Below are 23,831 nucleotides of genomic sequence, written 5' to 3'. Positions count from 1 at the left end.
CAAAAGCACAATCTCCTCTGGATATCTGTATTGCTCTTCTGTGTCACTCCCCCTCACTTCTTACTAGACACACACCTTTTTTCTCATTCCCATAAGTTGCGTGCCTTTTTTAAGACTGAGAAGAATCATTGCTTTCAGCCTAATGTAGGATATGGGAGCTAAGAGAGTATCACTTCTTGAAGGTATAGGCCACTTTAGCTAGACTCTGAAACATTAGTTTTGAGGTAGATAGACTTGGAGATGAGTTGGAAAATTCATTGTTTCCGTTCTTAGATATTATTCCATGATGCTTTTAGCTTTTATAGTATTTATGTCTTATCATGAATTCAGGAAGATTTTATACAAAGCTGATACTAATATCCTTTTGGGGGTTTATTAAGAGTCATTTGGAAAACAAGTTCTACTACCATCTTGCCCCACATTCCACTTTCTAATAAAATATCACGTATTTATAAAATCATCTAGTTCATCTCTTTCATTTTACAAAGAAGCAAACTACAGCTCACTGAGGTTGGGATTTCCTTGGGAAATGGAAAAGCTTATATTCAAACCCAGTCTCAGTCAAAGAACTGATTTAAAATCTAATCCTCTCTCCATTGCCCCATTCTACCTCTGTAGGTTCCTTTTAAATGTAGTAGTGAAATATTTTATTTTGAGAAGATCATGATGAAGTGGTTAGAGCCTATCAATCAACAAGATGTCTCTTTGATTTTTTGGTTGTTTATTTTATGTCCCTTGTGTGAAGCGTTATGAGAGGTGAACAGAACTTGTATTTCATGGGAGGGAGAAGACCACAAATACATTTATGAATATATACATAGTTAATGCATTGATATAAGACAATTGAGGTCAAATAGATAACAGCTGGAGTTGGGGGAATCAGGAATAGATTTCTTTAAAAGACATGGCTGTACATTTAGAGAATACAGATTTTAAAGGGGCAGGTAAATGGAACAATAAATAGAGGGCAGGTTGAGAAGTCAAGCAGACTTGTGTTCATGTAAGGTTTCAGATACTATCTATATGAACCTAGGCAAGTCATTTAACCCTATTTGCCTGTTTCCTTATCTATAAAATGAGCTGGAGAAGAAAATGACCAACCAATCTGGTAACTTTGCCAAGGAAACTCAGAATGGGATCTGGACAGACACAATTGAAAAACCCAACAAAAAAGGAGTCTAAGAAATGGAGATATAAAAGGAGTACAAAAGCCAGGAGAGAGAAGATAAGAGTATTGTTACAACTGCTTGGTTTTTAATACCACTTTCAATATACATTAGCTTGATAAAAAGGTAAAAATTGCATAATCTCTGAGCTTCAATTTTTCTCATTAATAAAGTTGGGATAATAAATTTTAGACTGAGAGGAACTTTAAAGATCATCTAATCTAATTGTCTTGTATTATAGCTAAGGAAACTAAGATCTTGATTTCAATTTTATTCAATTCCTATCTATAAAATTTGTTTCAATTCAATTAGCATTTAATGAGTGCCTACTATGTATCTGACACTGTGTTAGGCACTAGGCATGCAAAAACCATAAAAGAAAGTTAGTTGATTCCCTAAATCATACTAGTCATAAGTAGCTGAATTGGAATTTGAAGAAAGCTCCTTTAATCCAAAACCTGAACTCTTTTCACTAGCAGACTCTTATATCTAACAGAAATATTATGAGAAAGTAATGACACAATGCAGGCAAAAATATTTTGCAAATGCTTAAGCAGGAACTAAGCAATAGAAATCCATTGTGAACTAACACTTAATGTTGTTGATGAGGATAACCTTTCTCTCATCCTGACCATCATTATATATTTCAAATAACTCATGCCAGTTGAAAATAATGTCTTCATCATTTATCCATAGGTTTTGTAAACTAAAATTTCTCATATATCATGTCCAAATATCTTTGGAATTTATCATCTTAAAGGAGCCATTCATTGGAGGCTTTAAAAAATAGCCTACTTGGATAAAGTTGTTTTACAACGAAGTCTTATATCTTTATAATAGTTAATAAAGAGAGACCTGGAGTGTTCTGTAGGTTTCAGAGATCAGGCTACTGTTCCTTTAACTCTGCAATTTAGACAGAAGACTTCTGTTTCTTTACGAGCACACTACAGTGAATATTTTGTCTAGCTGCAGGGGAAAAACTTTGTCATGGACTTTGCAGACAATAGCCTTAAAAGTAAAATGGTCTGCTTTTGGTGCCTGGAGGTTCTGTAGCCTATTGTTAGTTCACAATGGATTTCTATTGCTTCGTTCCTGCTTTGCAAAGGTTTGTTAGCTTTTAATGACTGACAGTTGCTCTATTGCAAATACCACATTGGCAGCACCCTGTATACATGAACCTCGAAATTTTTGAAGAGTGCTAGGGGAAAGAAAGAAAGAAAGAAATGGTGATGTTTATTTGACCTACCCAGATAGGTTTTAAAAATGACTTCCTTGAAAAAGTGTTTACTGGGAAAGTACAAACTTTGGGAGTATTTACAAAAAGTATTTAAAGTAAGGTCCTTGAAGATCATGAATAGTAGTCTTGAGACAATGAACAATATTTTTATCTAAGTCATTATTATGAAAGCACCTCTATCATTTTAAAGACTCTAGGAAAGAATGTTGGTTTTTTTGAAGAAAGAAGCCAGATTTGAATGTCACGATAAAGACTTGAACATGTAGAAAGAAAAGAGCAGTTTTGATTTTTTTTTAATTGTAAAGATCCTTGAGCACATAGAAGCAGAAGAATGTACATAAGGGTGTGTATATAGATATGTGCACTCGCAGTTTGTTTGCATTTAATGTGTATGGAGCCTGTAATCCAATAGCATGTCTGTCTCTCCACTTTCTCCTTTTCTATGAAACCTTTGAAATTAAAGATAGAAATGTTTATATAGTTTTGTTACTTTTCCATGAAAAAATCTCAGTGCAGTTTTGTTGAAAACTCCTTACAGACTTTGGGACACTGATTGTTGATAGCTTTAACTTGGGGGTCCGAAAAAGGAGGAATGTTAACCAAATGAGATAATGAAGATTCCTTAAAATGCATTTTACTGTGGGGAAAATTAACCAGTTTCTAATAATCACATGGTCTCTAGGCCAGACGGTCCCTTTGATAAGTTAACATGTACTCCCTTTATGCTCCTAGTAGGGGGTAAACAAATGCCTGAACAAATACAAATACACATAAACACAAATGTGGAGAATAGCAGTGGATGTCTTAGATCCAGATAATAAGTGTGAGTATTGTTATTTAGATGGAGCATACTGGGACACTTATCTTTTAGTACACTCCATTTTCTAACTGAATGCAGTGCTAATCGTGGTATTGAAAGCCATTGTAATTGTGTACCCATCTAAATGCTGACAAGAATATACAATTACATTGTTTGGAATTGAGTTTAATGTTTTTTCTGAATTTTATTAGCATTTATATTTACTTATACATTACGATTGAACACAAAAGAAGGGGTTACAATGCAAGTGTTTCTGCGATACAAATATCAGACCAATCCACAATCTTGAGGTCTAAAATGTGCATTTCCTCTAAATACTTTTGCCAGCATTTTTAAGGGAGTGATGTAAATCTGAAATGAGCAAAATAATGGGTTTCCATTCTAGGAAATACTTTCTCTCTGGATTTTACAATTTTTAAAAGCTTTTTTTTTCACTCTAACTTAAAGAAATTACTTACAATATTCATATTACTGGCAAATCTTTCCTCAGTGTGCTTACCAACACCAGGATGTTTAAGCACACATTATAAAGTGGATGGAATTGTAAACACACAGAGGGATATAATTACATGTAGCAGATTTAAGAGCTAATTCTTTTGCCTTTTTTTTACTGTGCATTTTATCAACATAATTATTTTTTGACTGCAGACTAACACCCTGAAACTGACAAGCAGGAACTTGTTCACTAAATTGGAAAACAATGAACTGCAGGTTTATATGTACCTATTGTCATACAGAATTAGTATGGCTTTGTTCTGCAAGAGGAAAAAGCTAATGATTTTGAAACAGCAGGTGACAAAATGCATTCTTTTTTCCTCCCCTCTTATCAGTTTGTTGATGAAGTCATTATGAACTGGGGCCCTAGATAGGGATGGCCTTATTTTTAGCAGATAGATTTTTAATGAGCTCTATTGTAAAAATAGTCATGTTGATTTTCTTACTTTTCCTCCCCTTTCTCACAGAAACCCCCAGTATTGAAAAGCTCCTATCAAAGGACTGGAAAGACAAGCTTCTTGCTATGGGATCAGGGAACTTTGGAGAAATAAAAGGTAAAATCTCTGTGATCATCTTGATCCAAAATGTGCCAAAATGAAGATGTAATTTGCATTTTTAATGGTGCTGAGGAGCTTCTACTTTTTTTCCCTTCTGAATCATTATTATTTTCTGTTATCTTGTGCATTCTTTTTCTATGGTAGTTTCCATTTCAAGCTTGAAAGAGTCAACAATATCATCTCTTATTCTTTTTCTTTGTGTTTATTATACCTAAACATAAATATAGATTACTCCATGAATATATATTCTTAACTATGAATACATACATTCACATTTTAGACTTTTGCTTTCACAACTTTTTAAATGATTTACCTATAAGAAGGAATTTCATGACAAAAGATGACTTTCATAGTCTATATGTGAAAAATGCACATGTACATAATTTGTATTTAAAATACGAACTAATGAATATTACATAAATAATACAATATTTTAGATCAACATTGTGGCAAATGACAAACATAAGGGTAATCTTTGTGGCTTAGTTTTTACCTATATCAGTAATTAGGAGAAACTAATTAATAGTCAAAAGATAGGGAATATACTAATGAACTTTTACCAAGTCCTAAGACAGAGGTAATCAGTTGAAAATTTCATGTCCAGTTTATATCAGTATAATGGGGAGAGGGAGAAAAATGTATTTATTTATGTCTGATACAAAATTATGATTTCTCCTATATAAGATTAGCCTCTAATAAAGATAAGAAGAGCTATTTTGTATCTCCAACAACCTGGCACATTGCATGAAAGCAATAAGTGCTTCTTCAATTGAGCTGAAGTAAAAATAGTTAATAATGTATCAATATTATGCATATGTATATTACATATGTAGAGTGAGAATTTATCTTATCTAGAAGTGCTATATTTCATTTTTGTAGAAGTTCTTCTGTTTCAGAACATTCTAATGAAAGACAGAAAATTAAGAAGCCAGTTTTTTATACGTTGGGTCTACATGATACTAACCTATGGATGTTTGAAAATATCTAGATAAATGACTGAATATTTTAATTTCATAAAAGCATTCAGTGTTATATAGACATGGCACATAAGTAACCATGAATGGAAAAAATAATAAGTTATATCATATCCAAAGAAATGTATTTGAACAATACGACCTTAAAGAATAGATTGTAAAGTCTGAGTTCAGGAATTGAGAATTTCCATTTTGATGTTTAATTTTAAGTAGCAGCTGTTCTTCAACCCTTTAGCTCCTGAAGTTTAGAAAGTAATTTCAAAGGTATTCCATTCTCTTTTGGACTGAGTCAAAAATCCTATGAAGAATACAGAGCTGAGAGGATTGTCTGTTCCAAGTCTGTGTGATCTCATTCTGTTGGAGGGTAATCATTTTTACCCCTCCCTCGTTTTCCTTCACAAGTCAAACTTAAAAGCAGAAACAGCAGCAACGATAAGCTAACACTAAAGAACTCAGCAACCCTTTCAGCCTTGCCCAGAGGGAGGATGGGAAACTGGAATACAGTCACAAAAGAAGTTTCTGTGTCTTTAATTTTTGGTTTGGGGCACTTTACATTTGGAGCACAAGTTTAGTTATTGTTCTCTAGTGTTATTCAAAAGTCTGCTTTCTGATGCATTTTAAAGGAACTGTAGGTCTGTTGTGGGGAAGGGGCATGGTTATTAAGTGTTTGGATCAGGTTTGGCAATAAACTGTGAAAGAAGACTAGATTATTTTTCCTACTGACTGCCTGTGACAGTTAGCATTACTGTCCATTGTTCATAGGTGACTAAAAAGGAAAGAGGGTACAATAGTATTTAGCTTGTGGGGAGGCAAATTAATTTTATTGCAAGTTGTTGGGGTTCAGGCTGGACGATTATGTAATAGCTTGGAATGAAGTTCGCACGTCAGTGCTGACCAAGATGGATAAGAACAATGTCTCAAATCAGCAGTTTGAGGTACATAAAAAGAATGCTCATGGACATTGTGTTTTTTAATATGAGACTATGAAATTAATAGGATCACAAACTAAGAGCTAGAAGGAGGATTCAAAAACCATGTGATCCAAACCATCTGGAACATTTATAGCTAAGGAAACTGAGGCTTACAGAGATTAAGTGACTTGTTCTCCTTCAAATAGATGGTATTTATTAGAGGAAAGATTTGAAAGCAGATCCTGTGAGATGAGAACCAAAGCTCTTCCCACTGAACCATGATGCCTTCTTGTACAGTTGATACTTTTAAATGTCTATCCTTATATATTTTCCTTGGGAGTCATACTTTATTTAGTTTTACTATTAATGATTTTTGAAATAAAAGTTTCATATTGAATCTTATTTATATATAAATTTATATATAAAGATATTCAGCCAATCATTTTGTGATTAAGTTTTTTCTATTCAATAGTTCCAAATTTAATTGCATTTTCATCAAAAACATGGGGATTTCCCCCACATTTTTAAAGAGTGCTTATGTAGATCTAAATCATGGTTCAAGTTTTAAGTTATACTCTTGAATTTTAATCCTCCATAATCGAACTCCAACCTTTACAGATTTATCCAGTTTTTGTTCAGTTGTTTCAATAATGTGTGATCCTTCAAGGTGCTTTTTGCAGTTTTCTTGGCAAAATTACTAGAGAGATTTGCCATTTCCTTCTCCAACTACTTTTACAGATGAGGAAACTGAGGTGAATAGGGTCAAATGGCTTGCCAATGGTCAAAAGGCTATTAAGAATCCAATGTCAGATTTTAACTCAGAAGGTGAGTTTTCCTACCTCCATACCCTGCGTACTATGCACTGCACCACCAAGCTGCCCAGACTTATTTTATTCTTTCTTTCATTCATTTAATATTCCAGCCAAATTAGACTAAGTTCTTTCCTAATCTTGTCCTAAAATCTCAAAGTTCAATACTTTAATAAAAATCTTATGGAAACCTCTCATCATAGGAATACCCTCGTTCCACATCAACCTATTAAAAGTCTTCTTTTGCAGCCTAACTCAGGTACAATGTCCTCCATGAAACCTTTTTTGATGTGCCCACTTTTAGTAATCTTTCCTGCTCACTTTTTTTCTAGATCTTTTCTATTCTCTTATCCCATGTTCCTTATATGTTCCTTATACTGTACTAATTTAATTTTTTAATAGTAATTCTACCCCTCCCTGAAAAATTATATAGTCTGTAAATATCTTGAAGTCATAAAACAATGTCAGTTTTCATCTTTATCTAGCATCTGCTGCTGAGACTTGCAGGGATTTGGGGTTCTTGCTTTTCTCTGCTATCTACCCAGATATGTAGTCTTGTATGGATTTCATTGCAAAGGAAAATAAATTTCATAAGGATAGGGTAGGTACTAAATTCTCACTTCATTCACAATTCTAGTCTAATACTGTATCCCACCTCCCATCTCATATACACACACAAGGAAGAAGCAAGAAAACATGCAATATGCAAATATAAATGTTTATTGGACATATCCTTTATTCTTATTCAGAAAAGGTAATGAGGAGCACAAAAGAGCTGTAGCATAAACTTAGTAACCCATTACTACTCATAAAAGCAATTGAGAGATTAGTATTCAAGCCTTATTAGGATATGAAATAGTTTTGTACTACTGTTCAGTCTTCACCTCCACTAAACAGAGTCCAATCACAGACTAATGGGGCATCTTCTTTTAGGAGGTATTTCTTTTTCTGATAACTCATTCTTAGCCACCAGTCTTTCCTTACTATTGCTTCTACTACTATTGCAACTATAAACACTCCAGTCCTTACTCTCTTGGCTGGTGGGAGATATCCCCAAGAGCAAGCCTTGGGACTCTAGGACTTTCTAGAACCTGTGTCAAAAGAAACACACAAAAGGTAGGCAGCCCCATTCTAGGCACCACCTTGTTTAGGTAAACACATGTTCCCAGATTATAGGTACAAATAAATGACCTTCTCAAAAGCTCAGAAAGTCCTTATGCTTTAAAACTGGAAAGAAGAGTGATAGCTAACTGGCCTCTTTTGTATATTGATAGAATTTTGACTTATCAGTCAATCATGAGAACTCAGCCCATCAATAAGTCATAGCAAACAGGAGGCCCTCTTCTCTAATAGTCAAAGCTTGCATGTGCCAATCAAAATGGCAATTGAGTATCCTCCAGGAAGAAAAACAAAACACCCAGTGTGTCATATTCATAACCCCAGAGCTAGCAGAACATTTCAAAAATAACCTAAGAGCAAACAATTTAGGAATGATTGTTGAATAGAATTGAATGTGTATAAGGAATTCAAGTATTAGAACTTAGTTAAGGTACTAATTTTATTTTTTCATACAATAGAATAGCATCAGATTATGTCTGTGGTGATTTGGGGGAGTAAATCTTGCTTTTTGAAACCATATCTATTTTAATGAGACTTTGCAAAAAAATCTCTGCCAGACTGTGTCCATTTGGTTATCCTTATTTAAAAATATAGGCACTTTAGCTCTTTTGTTCAGTTCTTAAAAAACAAAATAATGTTATCAGTTAATATTATATATTTTTCTAATTTGGTATGATTTTTACTTCTAATCAAACATCTACATGTTAAACATTTTTACAAATATGGCTAGCTTGGTTAGCTGTAGGAAAAAAAATGCCTTCTTTGACAAGGTTATATAATATTGAAGTCTTCCCCAGAAATTTCTAGGTTTGCCTTAATTTTCCATTTTCTCAGAAGTTTATGGCCTATATTAGTTCCTATATGTATATGATGAATTCTCTTTATTCTTAAAAAGATACCTGCACTCTACACTCCACTATTCTCTTTGTGTACTAACATTTTCTATAACTAAAATTTACCTGGGTTTGGAGAAGTATTATACTAAGTGTTAAAATAAATTAGCTGCATTTGTCATAGGGACAGAATTTTTTTCCCTGAAGACAAATTTTATAGTATAATAGAATATGCACAAAAGCAACACTAAACAATTCTGTATGAATAATAGATTAATAAAAAATCATTCAGTGATATTATGCCTTATTAGGTCTTGTTAATTAAAGACATATGCTACATAAACTCAATGCATGAATTAAAGTAAATCATCTTTTCAATAACATGTAAGATTTTGAGGAAAATTGACTATGCAAATTCATTGACAATTGACCATTTGAGACAAGTAAACTTGAATAAGGACTGGGATTACACATAATAATCATGGTTATTTGTGATCTGTTAATTTAAGGTAATAAAACTGAGGTTTTAGTTTTTTGAAGTATCAGGAATAAAATCACCAAAATGGCAGGATTAAACTATTTTACAAAGATTGGTGACTACTTGTTGGTAGTTGTAGAAAGGAATATTTTTTCAAATAAAGTTTTGATTATAATGTCTTCTAAGCCCCTTTCAACTCTAAGATTCTATAATAGTTCCTCAAAATAAAATATTATGTTCAAACATTTTGCTAGTAAAGCAGTATGACATAAGGGAAAGAAGTGAAAGATCCAAAGTTATAAAGAGAAAACTTTAAATGCTACTTCTATGACAGTCTAGATGTATTACATAAAAAATAAATTGGCAAGTTATAAAAATAAAATATTTATATGAAAAACTGTTCAATATAGGTTCAAAATGATTTGGATGCTTTTGATACATGTAATCAAAAGTATCTTCAGTGATGAAGTGAAGCTCAAATGTGAACTTCCCTTCAGGGCCAGGCCAAGTACACTAAAGAGACTCTTATTATAAAAATAAAATATTTATTGAAATATAAAAGGATAAAGGATTTCTAATTGTAAGGGATTCTAAATCCACCCAAATAAACTCCCTGATTCCACTTCTCCTGTATTTCACAGGCTACACTACTCCTCCCTGATCTGACTAACCCAAATTTAAACTATCTAAATAAAAACTACTGCTATTATATAAGTCTTAACTTCGCCTTCAAATTATAAAATAGCAAAGACTAGCTGGTTAAGTCTCACCAAGAATCAAGTTGGAAGTTAAGACTCAGAGTCCAAACCAAAGACTAGGTTTTTCTTTGATCTTCTCAGAGTTAAACAATCTATAAAAACCACAATGAATATTCAATTGTGTTTCTCAAGTTGGGAAAGAAAAACACTGACCTCTGTGATATGGAAATCACTTTAAAAGACTGATATATATTAATTTAAGGTCGCCAAGGAATTCAGCTATGTAATTCCTAAATGAAAACTCAAGTCAGCAGTCAACCTTTTATGGAGTTTTTAATTACAAACAGGAGGAAGAAAGGTATTAGAGAGAGAGAGAGAGAGAGAGAGAGAGAGAGAGAAAGGAGAGAAGGGAATAGGGCTTAAATACCCCCTCTGCTTAGGCTGGGCCAAAGGCCCAAGCCCTTAGATAGCTGAGGCAAAGAAAAGAGATCAGTCCCTATCACTCACATGACCACAATGGAGAAACAGTCTCAGGGGCCTCCACCTCCAGCCTCCTTCAGAGCAAGCCCTCCTCTCAGACCTCTCCAGGAACTCTCCCTCCAGGACCTCTCTCCTCTCAGACTCCTTCAAAGCAAAACCTCTCAGAGCAAAACCTCCTCCTCCTCCTCAGACCCCTGCTATCTTTAAGGAAACCATCTAAGTCCCCTCCCCTCAGTTCTCACATCTACCAATCACTGTAGATGTCTCCCCTATGCCAATGGTGGCTCTAGCTTAACCCAGGACCGCCCAGAGGTCTGTTCCTTTGCCCATGTCTGTTGAAGGTCATATTCTCAAATAATTAAATCTTGATCTTTGCTGCAGCCCTTCCTAAATCCTGTTACTCTGAGTGGGGTGGAGATTGTAGTTTCCAAGACCTGGTTCTGTCATTCCAAGTATCTCTATTGTATCAATTCTAAAATCAATCATGACTCAAAGAACTTCCTGTTCTATGCTTAAGCATAGGTCAAAGCCCTTTCCATTGTTTAGCAAAAGGTTTCTGTCCTAAAGTAGTCTTAAGTAGGGAGGAGAAGGATCCTCCCATGCCAAGGAGTTTTACATTCTAATAGAGTTCTTACTATCAGTAGAAAATTTTTTTAAGTATGAAATTTTCCAATGGGGAAATTTCCAACATTCATAAGTCTAAGAAATTTTAAGGTTTACACCTCCTTCAGATCTTTCCCTCAGACAGAGAGAGAGACAAAGATGTTACCTCTTCCAGCCCTGAGAGTCTCAGAGTGAGTGGCTCTGCCAACCACCAGAGACCAACTAAACTGCCAGAGAGAGTAACTGACACAGAAAAATGGTTATAACTGTCAACATCTGAACTCAATATGCTCTCAGCTCTGCTTCAAACTCCAATTCTTTCTCAAGCTGGCCACTTTACTTCTTATCCCTAAACTAATAAAACAATACTTATCTTCTAAAATCATCCTTACAATTACCACAGGTAAATCACTTAAATTCTCTGAACCATAGCAACTTTATAAGTATAATAGGATTAATATAGTGTATATGTAACATAAATATTACACATATATATCTTTAAATCTACAGTAAAAACAAATCCAAATCATGTAGTCATTGCTAATTAATAATAATTATTATTATTACAACTATCATTAATATAGATTTAATGTTTACAAAGATCTTAACATGCATGTCTCAATTAAAACTCTCAACAGACACTAAAGTCATTAGAAAATATTACATAGGTCCTAGAGAAGGGAGGTCCTAGGTTCAAATCTGGCCTCAGACACTTCCCAGCTGTGTGACCCTGGGCAAGTCACTTGACCCCCATTGCCTAGCCCTTACCACTCTTCTGCCTTGCAGCCAATACACAGTATTGACTCCAAGACAGAAAGTAAGGGTTTAATTAAAAAAAATATTAAAAATATTACATGGGACAGGTAATGTGTTAGAACAGGGATTTGAACCTAGATTTCTTTTTTACTCCAAGTCCAACAGTCTTTCTACTATAATAAGCTGTTAAAATATTCATCTCGATGTGCTAATTATCTTCTCTGTTGTTGTCTACTAGTAGTTTTACCACTAAAAATGTTTCATTGACACTGAAAGGAAACTAGCACAGAGAATTTGAGCTTTTAATAGTTTGACATCTGCTAGGACAACAGAGAATTAGTATAATAATAATTATTGTTCTGTGGTCAGTTGGAGAGTGCCAGTTTCCTTACATCAGTGTGATATTATAACTGGTTTAAAGAAAGGGAATCAGATAGTAAGGCTACTCTTGCCTGTCCTATATACTAAGGATGTCTAGTACTTAGAGAATATTTAAGGCCATAGCTTGAAAATGCCTATCAGCTGCTTTTATATGAAATATTTTAGAAAGAAATCTGTCTGTGGTTCATAAGTTAAATCAATGCTAAATCTTTCTAAACATATTTCTCCCTTTGGTTTAAGATTTTGAGATGAATATTGTCATAAATAATATTAAAATAAATGATAGATTTTATGATATTGGAGGCAAATAAGGACATTTAGACAAATTATAATATTGATTAATAAAAATGACCTTTCAAATACCCTATCCTGCACCAAAATTGTCCATTATAAATTGTGTCGTGTTATTAACTATATGTTTGAACCTCTCAAAATAAAGTATATTTAATTGTTAAAATTAATATCCTAGGTTTTTATTAATAAAGCATACAGAAAAGTTGCCAAAAACATTCCATAATTATTAGTCTTTGATATTTGGCTTTAATGTAAATAACTTTATCTTTTTGTAGAATTTCTTTCAATTATAACCTTTATTAAATGGCAAAATGTAGTGAAATTTTATGACAGCTAAGATATAGTTATACATGTTACTCTTATCTTTTTTGCACAATAAATTGATGGAGTACCAGTATGCTTTTCCTTTATTGAGTAACAATTTATGGGCATTGAGGAGATAGAAAAAAATATCAGCACTAAAAAAATCCAGATAACATCAAAACATCCAAAGTAGCATCAAAAAGAAATACTGAAGATAAATCCAGAAAAAAAATTAAATTTGGTTCAATCCAAAATACTTTCAATCCAAATGGCAGAGTTCCATAAAGGAAGTACTGCATATTCTTCCCAGGTTTCATGAATGAAATCCTTCTTAAAGGCAACTCCAACTCTAGACAAAAATTTAGAAGAAAAAAAAATTCATTTCAAAATGATGCATTGATATTCTAAATAATAAATAATATCAGAACAAAAGAATAGTTATCTAATGTGGGAAGGAAGACTTGATTATATAGAAATTAATAACTTTCCATTTACTTTAACATGACAAATTCTGTATTCTTAGATTAAAAGGAATTAGAAAGAATCTTCTAGAAGGAATTCCTTCTAATTCCTTTTAATCTAAGAAGACAGAATTCTTATACTACAATATAATAATTATTAACTTCCTACATACAAATCTACAAATCACCATAGTAGGCATGCCATAAAAGAAAGACACAAGATTTATTTAGGTCAGGGTTTCTACCTTCATGGGTCTTATGACCTAGTAAGATAATTCAGGTAATAAACACACACACACACACACACACACACATAAATGATAAATTTAAATAACAGAAACTTGAAACAATGTACCTAAATAATTATACAGTTTTCTAGTGTTCTCCCAGTTATTTAGAGATTGTGTTCCAAAAGATCACTTGTGGGAGAAGCTGGATGGATGTGTCAGTGGATTGAGAACCAGACCCAGAGACAGGAAGTCCTGGGTTCAGATATGACCTCATACACTTCCTAGCTGTGTGACCCTGGCCAAGTCACTTAACCCCCATTGCCTAGTCCTTACTTTTCTTCTGCCTTGGAACCAATACATGGTAATAATTCTAAGACAGAAGGTAAGAGTTTAAAAAAAAAAAGAAAATCAAGGAGGATTATCAAAGTGCATTAATACAATAAAAAGGGGATTCTTTAATATTCTTTTTCTTAGAGCTTGATAAATCCAAACTCTGATATTGAATTGAAATATTAAAGAGTACAAAATTTTCTCAATGTCCCATAGTAACTATAAAAACTGGTGTAAATACAAAATACATGAACAAAACTTGTGTTTTATGGAAAGAAAGAAATTAATATAAGCCTTACTTGAAGCAAAAAGACAAGACCTCTTCTCTAATCTTTAAACAATAGTGGTACTCATATTACATTTTTGGCTTTAAGTGTTAGATACAGTTCACTAGGTTTATTTTAGTTTTTTTAATGAGGAGGCTTATGAATAGATTATATATATATGAATTTCTAATGAATATGTTATTTTTCATCAGCTTATTTTAAAATCTTCCAATTTTTATTGCCAGGGTCTTTTGAACCCAATCCATAATTTATGTGTAAGGACAATTTATTTATACCAAAGAAAATAGAAAATTCCAACTGAATTTTGAGAATATACTTTGCCTAACTTATGAATAGGAATGAAAAATTAGTGTCACAGTTTCATAAGCATATCCAGTGATGTTCATCTTACATTTGAATCAACATACCTTCATCAATTGACTTTCTCAGCTACACTATCCATTAAAACTAAGTATCAAAATAAATTGAACTTACAACTTTGAATTGATATATCACAAAGTTTTAAGCAAAGAATCTTAAAATATAATTAAGCATATTCAATCATGTTATACTTACTAATATGTCATTATTAATATTTCATGAGAAAAATGTTTTTAATGTTAATGAATTTTCTAAATATTATTTCATCTACTTCATCCTTTTATTTTTATTTTGCAAATTTTAAATGTATATAATTATTAGTATTGTAGTATATGTATATAATTTATAAGTAAGTAAAATTACATATATGAGGAAGGGATTTCTCAGTTTATTTTTAACTGATGGGAGTATGCAATTAAAAAATCTTGGAGACTACTGCTCTAGGGTACTGTAGCAAACCTGTTGTTATTTTTTTTTTAACTTTTACTTCTCTGTGTTGTAGCACAATGATTGCATTTTTAGCTTTAAATATGGAAAGCTTATCACAAGACTGATAAATTTTTCCTATTTATCTTTTACATACTAAGGATACATTGTATACATTATTTTCTAATGAATGGTATTTCACAGGTTTTTAAATCATGATAAATCCTGTATACTTAAATATATATTAATGAAGAATGTTGCTACCATGTTCTGTGAACATAACAATTTTTAGCCAATAGTTTTTAAGCTAGTGTTTTGCTTAATAATATACAGTTACTGAAATTGCTGGTATAACTACAAACTACAAAATTTCATTCATTTTTTCCTTCATTTTCCTCATAGGGTGATTTAGCAACCATACTTTACTACCTGACTTCTATAACCAATAAACACCTTTATTGAGTTGTCTGACTCTTAGTAGGCTCTTAAAACTTATCTGAAATACAAATATATGTATATATATATATATATGTCATATACCCTCTATGTTTATAATCATACAGAGGTCTTTTCTTAGTGTTCATTTACTGTTTTTTGTAAAATAAATTGGTGATTTTATGCCAAGCCCTAATGGACAAATAAAAGTTAGAAACCACTAACTATAGCTGTACATCCTGAGAAAGCCACATGCTTTTTCAGTATAAATAGACAGGGAGGAATGAAGTGGGGTGGGGAAGGGTGACTTGGTTGTAACAGGCTCTTCTATCTAATTACATGTACAGGTGGCAAATGCATTATTAAAATAGTGCTTAGTGTCTTACATTTGAAGTGAAAATTATAATTAAAAAGTATTTTCTCTCCTACTGCTAGTACTTTACCATAGGGGTCTTGTCTATCTGGTGATGTTTAATAGAACCTTTAAAAGTGATACTGTTTCTCTGTCAATGAAATTCTCACATTTCCTGTATACCCAAAAGATATTTTAACGCATTGGTCAAAATTATCTATTTATATAACTTAAATTTGATAAATATGTTCATATATATTGATCAAATTCTATTAATTTTTTCCTCACATGGTCCTATCTCCAATTATGGTGAGCATTTTTTTTCAAATTAAAAAATGTTTCTGGAGAAAGCATTAAGCTGGCTTCTGCCTAAGAGGCCCAAGATTTAGCTACCTTTTATAGACTTCTTTTCAGCTTTATTTCTTTAAAAATATAGTCGTATAAAGAAGGTTATTTTTAGAATAATACCTCAAACTGAAATTTTCATCTTTTATTATTATTTAACATTTCATAGTCTTATGCCTTATTTGCTTGACCTAATAATAATCTCCTTCAGAAAAGGGGTAGCATCATACATTTCTGAATTCCCCAATCCCCCAATTTATATTTGCTAGGTACTAATTAAAGCAGACAATTAGTCCTCTGAAGTGGCTGCATTAGTTGCTTTTTGCAATTTCTGTTGGGTTTGGATCAATTTACATGATTATAATCTCAAATAGTATGAATTCAACTATATATGTCCATTTTGCAATATTTATAGGGATTTAGCTTTTCACAGTGGCAATTCAGTTAGAATATTACTTCCTTGATTGTATGATGAGGCAGAAATTCCTGGAAAGTGAAATTCACTAATAGTAGAAATTGTTTTGATAAATCAACCAGTTTTCAATGGGGGGTGTTATTTTTAAATGACAAATATGATTTGTTCATTTTCTTTGAGAAGAAAAAGTCTTCTAAAATTGAATTGGGAATGTGCATATAAATATATGTATGGATGTAAAAAACTTTGGGAATTGGAAGAATCATTGTCATTGAAAATTACCCTTTTCTCATTTCCTTTTTTTTCTTTTTTCCCTTTTTATTGCCATATGATTACTAGGAACTCCAGAAAGCCTTGCTGAGAAAGAGAGGCAGCTCATGGGTATGATCAATCAGCTGACCAGTTTGAGAGAACAGCTGCTGGCAGCTCATGATGAACAGAAGAAGCTGGCTGCCTCCCAAATTGAGAAACAGCGCCAGCAAATGGAGCTGGCCAAGCAGCAGCAAGAACAGGTGAGTGAAATGTGGAGGAATAATCTTTATCTAAATTGTGGAGTAACTCATTCAAGTATCCTTCTGTTTTTAAATAAAGAATAGCTCAAGGTGCTTTCCTCTCTCCCTACTCCCCTTTAGTCATGAGGGAAAGAAACTGGACTAATAATTAGACATTTCCTAAGATAACTATTCTGCTGCTTTCTCTGCTTGTGTCACAGAAGATAAAAATTATGGCAATGATTTCTACAAAGCCCCAAAGACTGCTTTTGATACTTATATAGCAGAGCTTTCTCCTAACCCTTCACACTTAAATTCTCTTTCTGCCATACCTTGGGTGATTAGACAGCTGCCTAGAGGATTTAGTTCCAGAATCAATGAGGTTGATATTTGAAAGATTTCAGTAACATAGTAGGTGGGGTTCTCTGTTGGTCTAGAATGATCCTGAAAGATTCAATCTCTCTCTCTCTCTCTCTCTCTCTCTCTCTCTCTCTCTCTCTCTCTCTCTCTCTCTCTCTCTCTCTCTCTCTCTCTCTCTCTCCAACTAGAGCATAGAATCACAGATTCATAAACTGTTAGAGCTCAAAATTATTAATTTCAATCTTCCCATTTTGCCTATGAAAAAATATTAGCGTGGAGAAGTAAAGTGACTTTTCTATGTTATAGTATGAAGGAGTGAACAAATAGGGATTAAATCTAGACTTTAGAGTTCCATTTGAGTGATGGTCACTGCTTCTGTGAGTGGTCAAATAGCTTAGAATCTCCTAGCAACTCTGAGAAATAATTCCAATTTGTAGGGCACTACAGGTCAGTGGAACTAAAAGAAGATATTTATTGGTGACTGTAGAATAAACCAGATCTTTTTATCCTTTTATGGATCTAATCCTCACCACACAGTATTTTCAAGGGAATCATTAGAACTTTCTGCATAATTCTTCAGGCCAGTAGCATCCTACAGCAATAAAGAGTAAATGTTTTGCCTGAATTGGTTCTGGTAAAGCACATTTACCTTGTATTTAATCATTGATAGTGAGGATGAAGCCTGAAGTATATAACACACATTACTACATGTATAGTCTGCATTGAAAGGTAGAGAGTTTATGCACCACAAACTTTGACTATCAGCAATAAAAAAGAAAATGACAAAAGAGTAGTACACAAAAAGCCATAATTCTCCATAAAATAAGAATCTGACCTAAACAACTTGATCTTACTCATTAAATAGGAGAAAATTATTAAAAATTTTCAGACTGTATTGATACAACTTGAGATAGCACATTTGTTTTGTTTTGATTTGTTTTGTTTCCATTTGAATGCATTGGTTCCATAGTTCTGATACCAAGCTTCATAATTACATCAATGCCTTGCAAGCAAGCCTGAGGTACTGCTAGGTGGCTTAGTGGATTTCGAGCCAGGCCCAGAGACAGACGGTCCTGGATTCCAATCAGACCTCAGACAATTCCTAGCTGTGTACCCCTGGACAAGTCCCTTAACCTCAATTGCCTAGCCCTTACTGCTTTTCTGTTTTGAAACCAATACAGAGTATTGATTTGAATACAGAAGAGGGGGAGAGAGAGAGAGAGAGAGAGAAAGAGAGAGAGGGAGAGAAACCTGAAAGTTTTCTATCGAGGAATAATATGAATTAAGAACAAATTTGATTATAGTTGTTCTTTTGTTTTTTACTTAATCCTCAAGCATAGAAAACAGAATCAGAATAAGTTTAACTTCTTATAGGAACTGAAGAAGTTCCTGAACTGTCTAAGCAAATGATTAAAATATCCAGTGGCCTAGTAACACTGGAGAAAGGGGACCCAAGAAAATTATAGTGAGTAACATGGAAAGTGTGAATAGTCTAGGATGAAATCATTCCTTCTTCTCTATTACCTACTTCTTTATACATGTACTAGAATGTTTCTCCATAAATAAGGGAGGGGGGAGTTAGTGGATGCTTTGGAATATCTACAGGGAAAACAAAATTCTGTGAGGCATTTTTTATCATTATTGATTGTCATAAAAGAAATCAAAACTAGATGTTTTTAGATCTTCTCAATAATAATCTGATTCAGAAAATAGGTCCCATATATAAGGCTAAAAACATTTTAATGGTGGGTATAAACATTAAGTAATGAATATTTATATTGATGATGAATTGAGACACTTGTATTTATTTGTCTGTGAGCTGAGTCAGGAGAAACTTCAGTTCACATATTGCTTTTGAAACCAAACAACTGACTATGGAAAAGATTTTCAGCTGTTTCCACATCTGTAAAATGAGGCTGATAATGCCTCATACAGTTGTTTTTAGAGATCAAGTGAGATAATGTTCATGAAATACTTTTCAGTTTCCTATAAAGATGTTCCTTCAGGAAGAAATCCAAAGGAATCAGATAGATCCTCCAGCAGCTAATTTATCAATAATAAATTGCCATTGGAACTTCACCTGCTGCTTAGATGGACCTGAGCTTGTCTCAAGGACCCACCAACAGTCCTGGCCAAACCACAAATTTTTGGGAGGCATACTTACTGATATAGAATTAGGTGTAAACTCATTCTCTAACCTGCCTGACTTTCCCAAACTCACACTTAATCACAGTGTGGAAACTCTGCTGAGGTCCCAAGAAATACCTGCCTATATTCCAAAATATGAATTGAATTTGAAGGGTCATTTTTGCCCTTATCTTCTCTTCAGGAACAAAATTTCAGAAATTCTTGGCATATCATGCCCCACCTTTGCCCAAAATGGCAGGGACTCTTCTCAGCCCCTAGCATTTCAAATAAGCACATAGACCAGGATAAAGAAAATTGTCAGTAGTTCCTATTAGGCGTAGTCCTACTTTTTATCAGTTTGGACTGAGCTTGCTGGTGTTCCAGGTCAATACTTTAGAAAGCTGTATCTAGCAACTGCTGTGTGACTTGAAGCCCAGGCCTATATTCTAAATGAAAAGCTAAAACTCCAGAGTAAAACACTTTTCTTACAGAGAGTGCAGTCTTGTCTCTCAATCTCTGGAAAATCCTTCTTTCTTCATTGCTCCATATAAAACAAAACAAAACAAAACAAACAAACAAAAATAAACAGAGTAAACGTCATGCCTTCTACTAAGAACCATACCAGAAGGATCAATCAGTCTACACTCAAAAACTTTATGGTACCAGATTCTACCTACCTACCTCAGAAGCTCATGCTTTACTACTCACATTCTGCATCAGAAAATAAGTAATAAACCAAGGTTACCAAAATACAATAATGTATAGCTACAATATAAATAACTTAAAGGGTAAAATTCCTCTCAAAATCAATAATAAAATGTCAATGAACAGGATGGAAGATATAGTAATGGAAATAATAAGTTGAATAATAAAAATCTTAAAGAACTATTATATAGTATTAAAACAATATAAGAAAATAAGCTATAATTAGGAAAACTACATGCTTAGCTAAGAAGGAAATATTGATCAATTTAAAATTTTTTCAAGTTACATATCAATACACTTTTTAATAAGCATTTTCTAACATTTTGTAAGTCCTGTTCTGTCCTTCTTTTCCATCCTCCTCCCTCCCAAGGAGGCAATAAATATGATATAGGTTGTACATGTGTTATCACATAACACATTTCATGTTCATCATGTTTTGAAATAAGACCTATTGCTTACACTAGAGAAAAATTCACAGAGGAATACAGTGAAGAATTATCAATTCAATCTACATTCCAATTCCATCAGTTCTTTTTTGGTGTTGAATAATCTTTTTTTTTTAAGGAGTCCTTTGTAGTTGTCCTGGATCTTTGCCTTCTTGATAAGAGTAAATTCATTCACAGTTGATTATTGTACACTATTGTTACTATGTACAACTTTCTCTTGGTTCTGCTCATTTCATTTTGGCAGCACTTAATATAAGTCTTTTCAGATTTTTTTGTGATCATCTTCTTTGTCATTTCTTATGGTACAATAATATTCCATTACAACCCTATACCATAACATGTTCACTTATTCCCCAATTAATGAACATTCCTTTAGTTTCAAATGTTGCCAAGACAAAGAGAGCTGCTATAAATAATTTTATATGAGTAGGTTCTTTTCCCCTATTTTTAATATCTTTGGGATATGAACCTATTAATGATATAACTGGGTCAAAGAGTATGCATAGTTTTATGGCCCTTTGGGCATAGTTCCAGATTTCTCTCCAGAATGATGTTATCAGTTTGCAGTTCCACCCATAGTGTATTAGTATATCAACTTTTCCACATTTCCTCCAACATTTATCATTTTCCTTTTTGGTTACAGTAGTCAGTCTGAAAGATGTGAAGTAGTACCTAGGAATTCTTTTACTTGCATTTTTCTAATTAATAATGATTTGAAATATTTATTTATGACTAAAGATAGCTTTACTTTCTTCATCTGAGAATTGCCATATCCTTTGACCATTTGTCAACTGGGAATGCTTTGTAATCTTATAAATTTCATTCATGTCCCTGTATATTTGAGAAATGATGCCTTTGTGAGCATACTTGCTATAAAGATTTTTCCCAGTTTGTTGTTTTTACCTTTGAATCTTGGTTACATTGATTTTGTTTCTATAGAAATATTTTAATTTAACATAGTCAAAATTATCTATTTTATATCTCCTGATGTAAATATATATATGTATATATATATATGTCCTGTTTAGATATAAATTCTTCACTTTTCCACATATCTAACAAGTAAACTATTTTGTGCTCCACTGATTTGTTTATAATATCACCCTTTATTTCTAAATTATGTATCAATTTTTCCTTTACCTTGTTATATGGAATGAGATGCTGGTCTTTGCCCAAGTCATAATGTTAAAACTAAATGCCCTAAACTAGTCAATAAAATTGAATTAAATGGCAAAATGGATTATTTTTTAAATATTTTTACCATATACAAGAAAAAGTCACTGTAAACAAATATATGTTAGAGAGAAACTATAAGTGGAATTTAAAAAAACAGAGATGATAAAAGCTGCTATATTGCATATATAGTTTATTCAGTTTGTACTGGAAGAGACACAATTCTGAGAGCACTATAAATTTTTTACAGTTATAAGAACTGCATGATATCTATTGGAGAAGATACCAAAGTGTGGGAAAAAATTCTAGCTCTTTTTAATAACCAAAAAGAATGTGCAAAAAAACCCTCAAAAACAACTTAGGTCTATGACTACTCTCTCAGTGATAGAAAATCTTTATAAAAATCATCAATTCACAAAGAAAGGGAATCCTCAGGTAGATTATTATTAGAAAACAAAAAAGCTTTCCCAAACAAAATTCCTTAGTATACCATATTTTTCACAATTGACATATATGTACAAGGGAATACACCATTGTGCTCATTGCTTAGTGTGGAAAAGCATTAATTAGTAGAATAAAATACTTCTTTAAAGGTCATTTTCCAATAAGATATTTCCTATTAATACATCAAAACTTTCAAGATTCCTTGAAATACTTAACATCCAGAATAGCTCTATTGAATGATGATTTAACCATAAACATTAGGAAAAGGTAGGAGGCAGCTGGATGACTCAGTGAATTGAAAGCCAAGCTTAGAGACAGGAGGTCCTAAGTTCAAATCTGGTCTCAGACACTTCCTAGCTATGTGACCCTGGGCAAGTCACTTAACCACTATTGCCCTTACCACTCTTCTCCCTTGGAATCAGTACAAAGTATTGATTCTCAGAAGCAAGGTAAGGGTTTAATATAAACAAAAATGTACTCTCCCCACTGGCATTTACCCCTTTGCTATAGGAGATACAGTATTGAGTACACTGATGGTGTATAAACAAAATAGAAATGGATGTTCAAGTAAATATTATTTTAGAAAAATAACAAATTAATATTATCTATATTGTATCAAAGCTGTATTTATTTTAAGCATTCCCCAGTTACATTTTAATCTAAATCCTATGGAACTCCAAGGGCATTGTGGAGTGAGTTTTGATAGCTCTGAAGTACACATTACAGAAGAATTCTTTGGAAAATGGTGAAAACCTCCAGGTCACCCTTTTTGTGGATGAGATTTGTCTGGTTGCCCCAAACTCAGAAACATTAGAAGAGCCACTTAAAAAAGATAATTTACCAGAATATCACCTGACTATCATATAGGAAAGGCAATATGAGTGAAGCATAACTACTACCCAGATTACAATTTGCATTTAAATTGAAAATTTATAGAATGTATTCAATCAATATGTTTACATAATTAATTATATATCTAAATCTAATCATCTATAATCTAATCAATATGCGTATCTAAAGTATTCACTACAAAAAGACAGCCAGTTGTACCCCTATTTGAATGAGCAGAAAGTATACTATATCTTTTGTCGATCAGGCATTTTAATTTGATTCTTCCTGAATGCATTTGGGTTTGGGGTTTTTTCTGGCAAAGATACTGTATATAAAGATCTACTAAAATGACCACAACTTCCTAGGGAAACAAAGGCTCATCTTTTTAAAATACCAATATTTGTCATTTTTATGTTGAATAAAAATGAAAATAGGAAAATGGTGGAAATAGGCAAATTGCAGCTTATAATCTATGGAAATTTTTGAAGAATAAAAGGGCCATAAAAGAAATATGTGATGGGAAGAGATAGGCTCATCATATGTCAATGGTGAGGCATGACAGGTGGATATCTAATGCAATCTACTAGTATATTTAGGGGAAAAGGGAGAATATTAGATGATTCAAAATTCAGTGGGTTGAGGAAGTTACAATTGTAGTACCAGTAAAAAGAAAATGAAAAACCACAATGTCAAAAGAGA

At 32.9% G+C, this 23,831-nt stretch overlaps 1 protein-coding gene across 14 annotated transcripts in view; it reads left to right on the top strand.

The window, feature by feature from the left end:
- SOX5 (SRY-box transcription factor 5) overlaps window positions 1-23,831 on the top strand; it is a 1,300,541-nt gene that overhangs the window by 1,045,246 nt on the left and 231,464 nt on the right. For all 14 annotated transcript variants that reach the window (XM_056800784.1, XM_007503523.3, XM_056800783.1 and 11 more), the window contains 2 exons: window positions 4,186-4,272; window positions 16,895-17,067. In XM_056800784.1, the coding sequence (XP_056656762.1) occupies window positions 4,186-4,272; window positions 16,895-17,067 (260 nt within the window). The remainder of the gene's footprint in view (window positions 1-4,185; window positions 4,273-16,894; window positions 17,068-23,831) is intronic.

This window comes from Monodelphis domestica, chromosome 5, assembly GCF_027887165.1.
Source record: "Monodelphis domestica isolate mMonDom1 chromosome 5, mMonDom1.pri, whole genome shotgun sequence".
Lineage (NCBI taxonomy): Eukaryota > Metazoa > Chordata > Mammalia > Didelphimorphia > Didelphidae > Monodelphis > Monodelphis domestica.
Note: the sequence above shows the minus strand (reverse complement) of the source record. Positions and strands in the feature narration are given on the sequence as shown.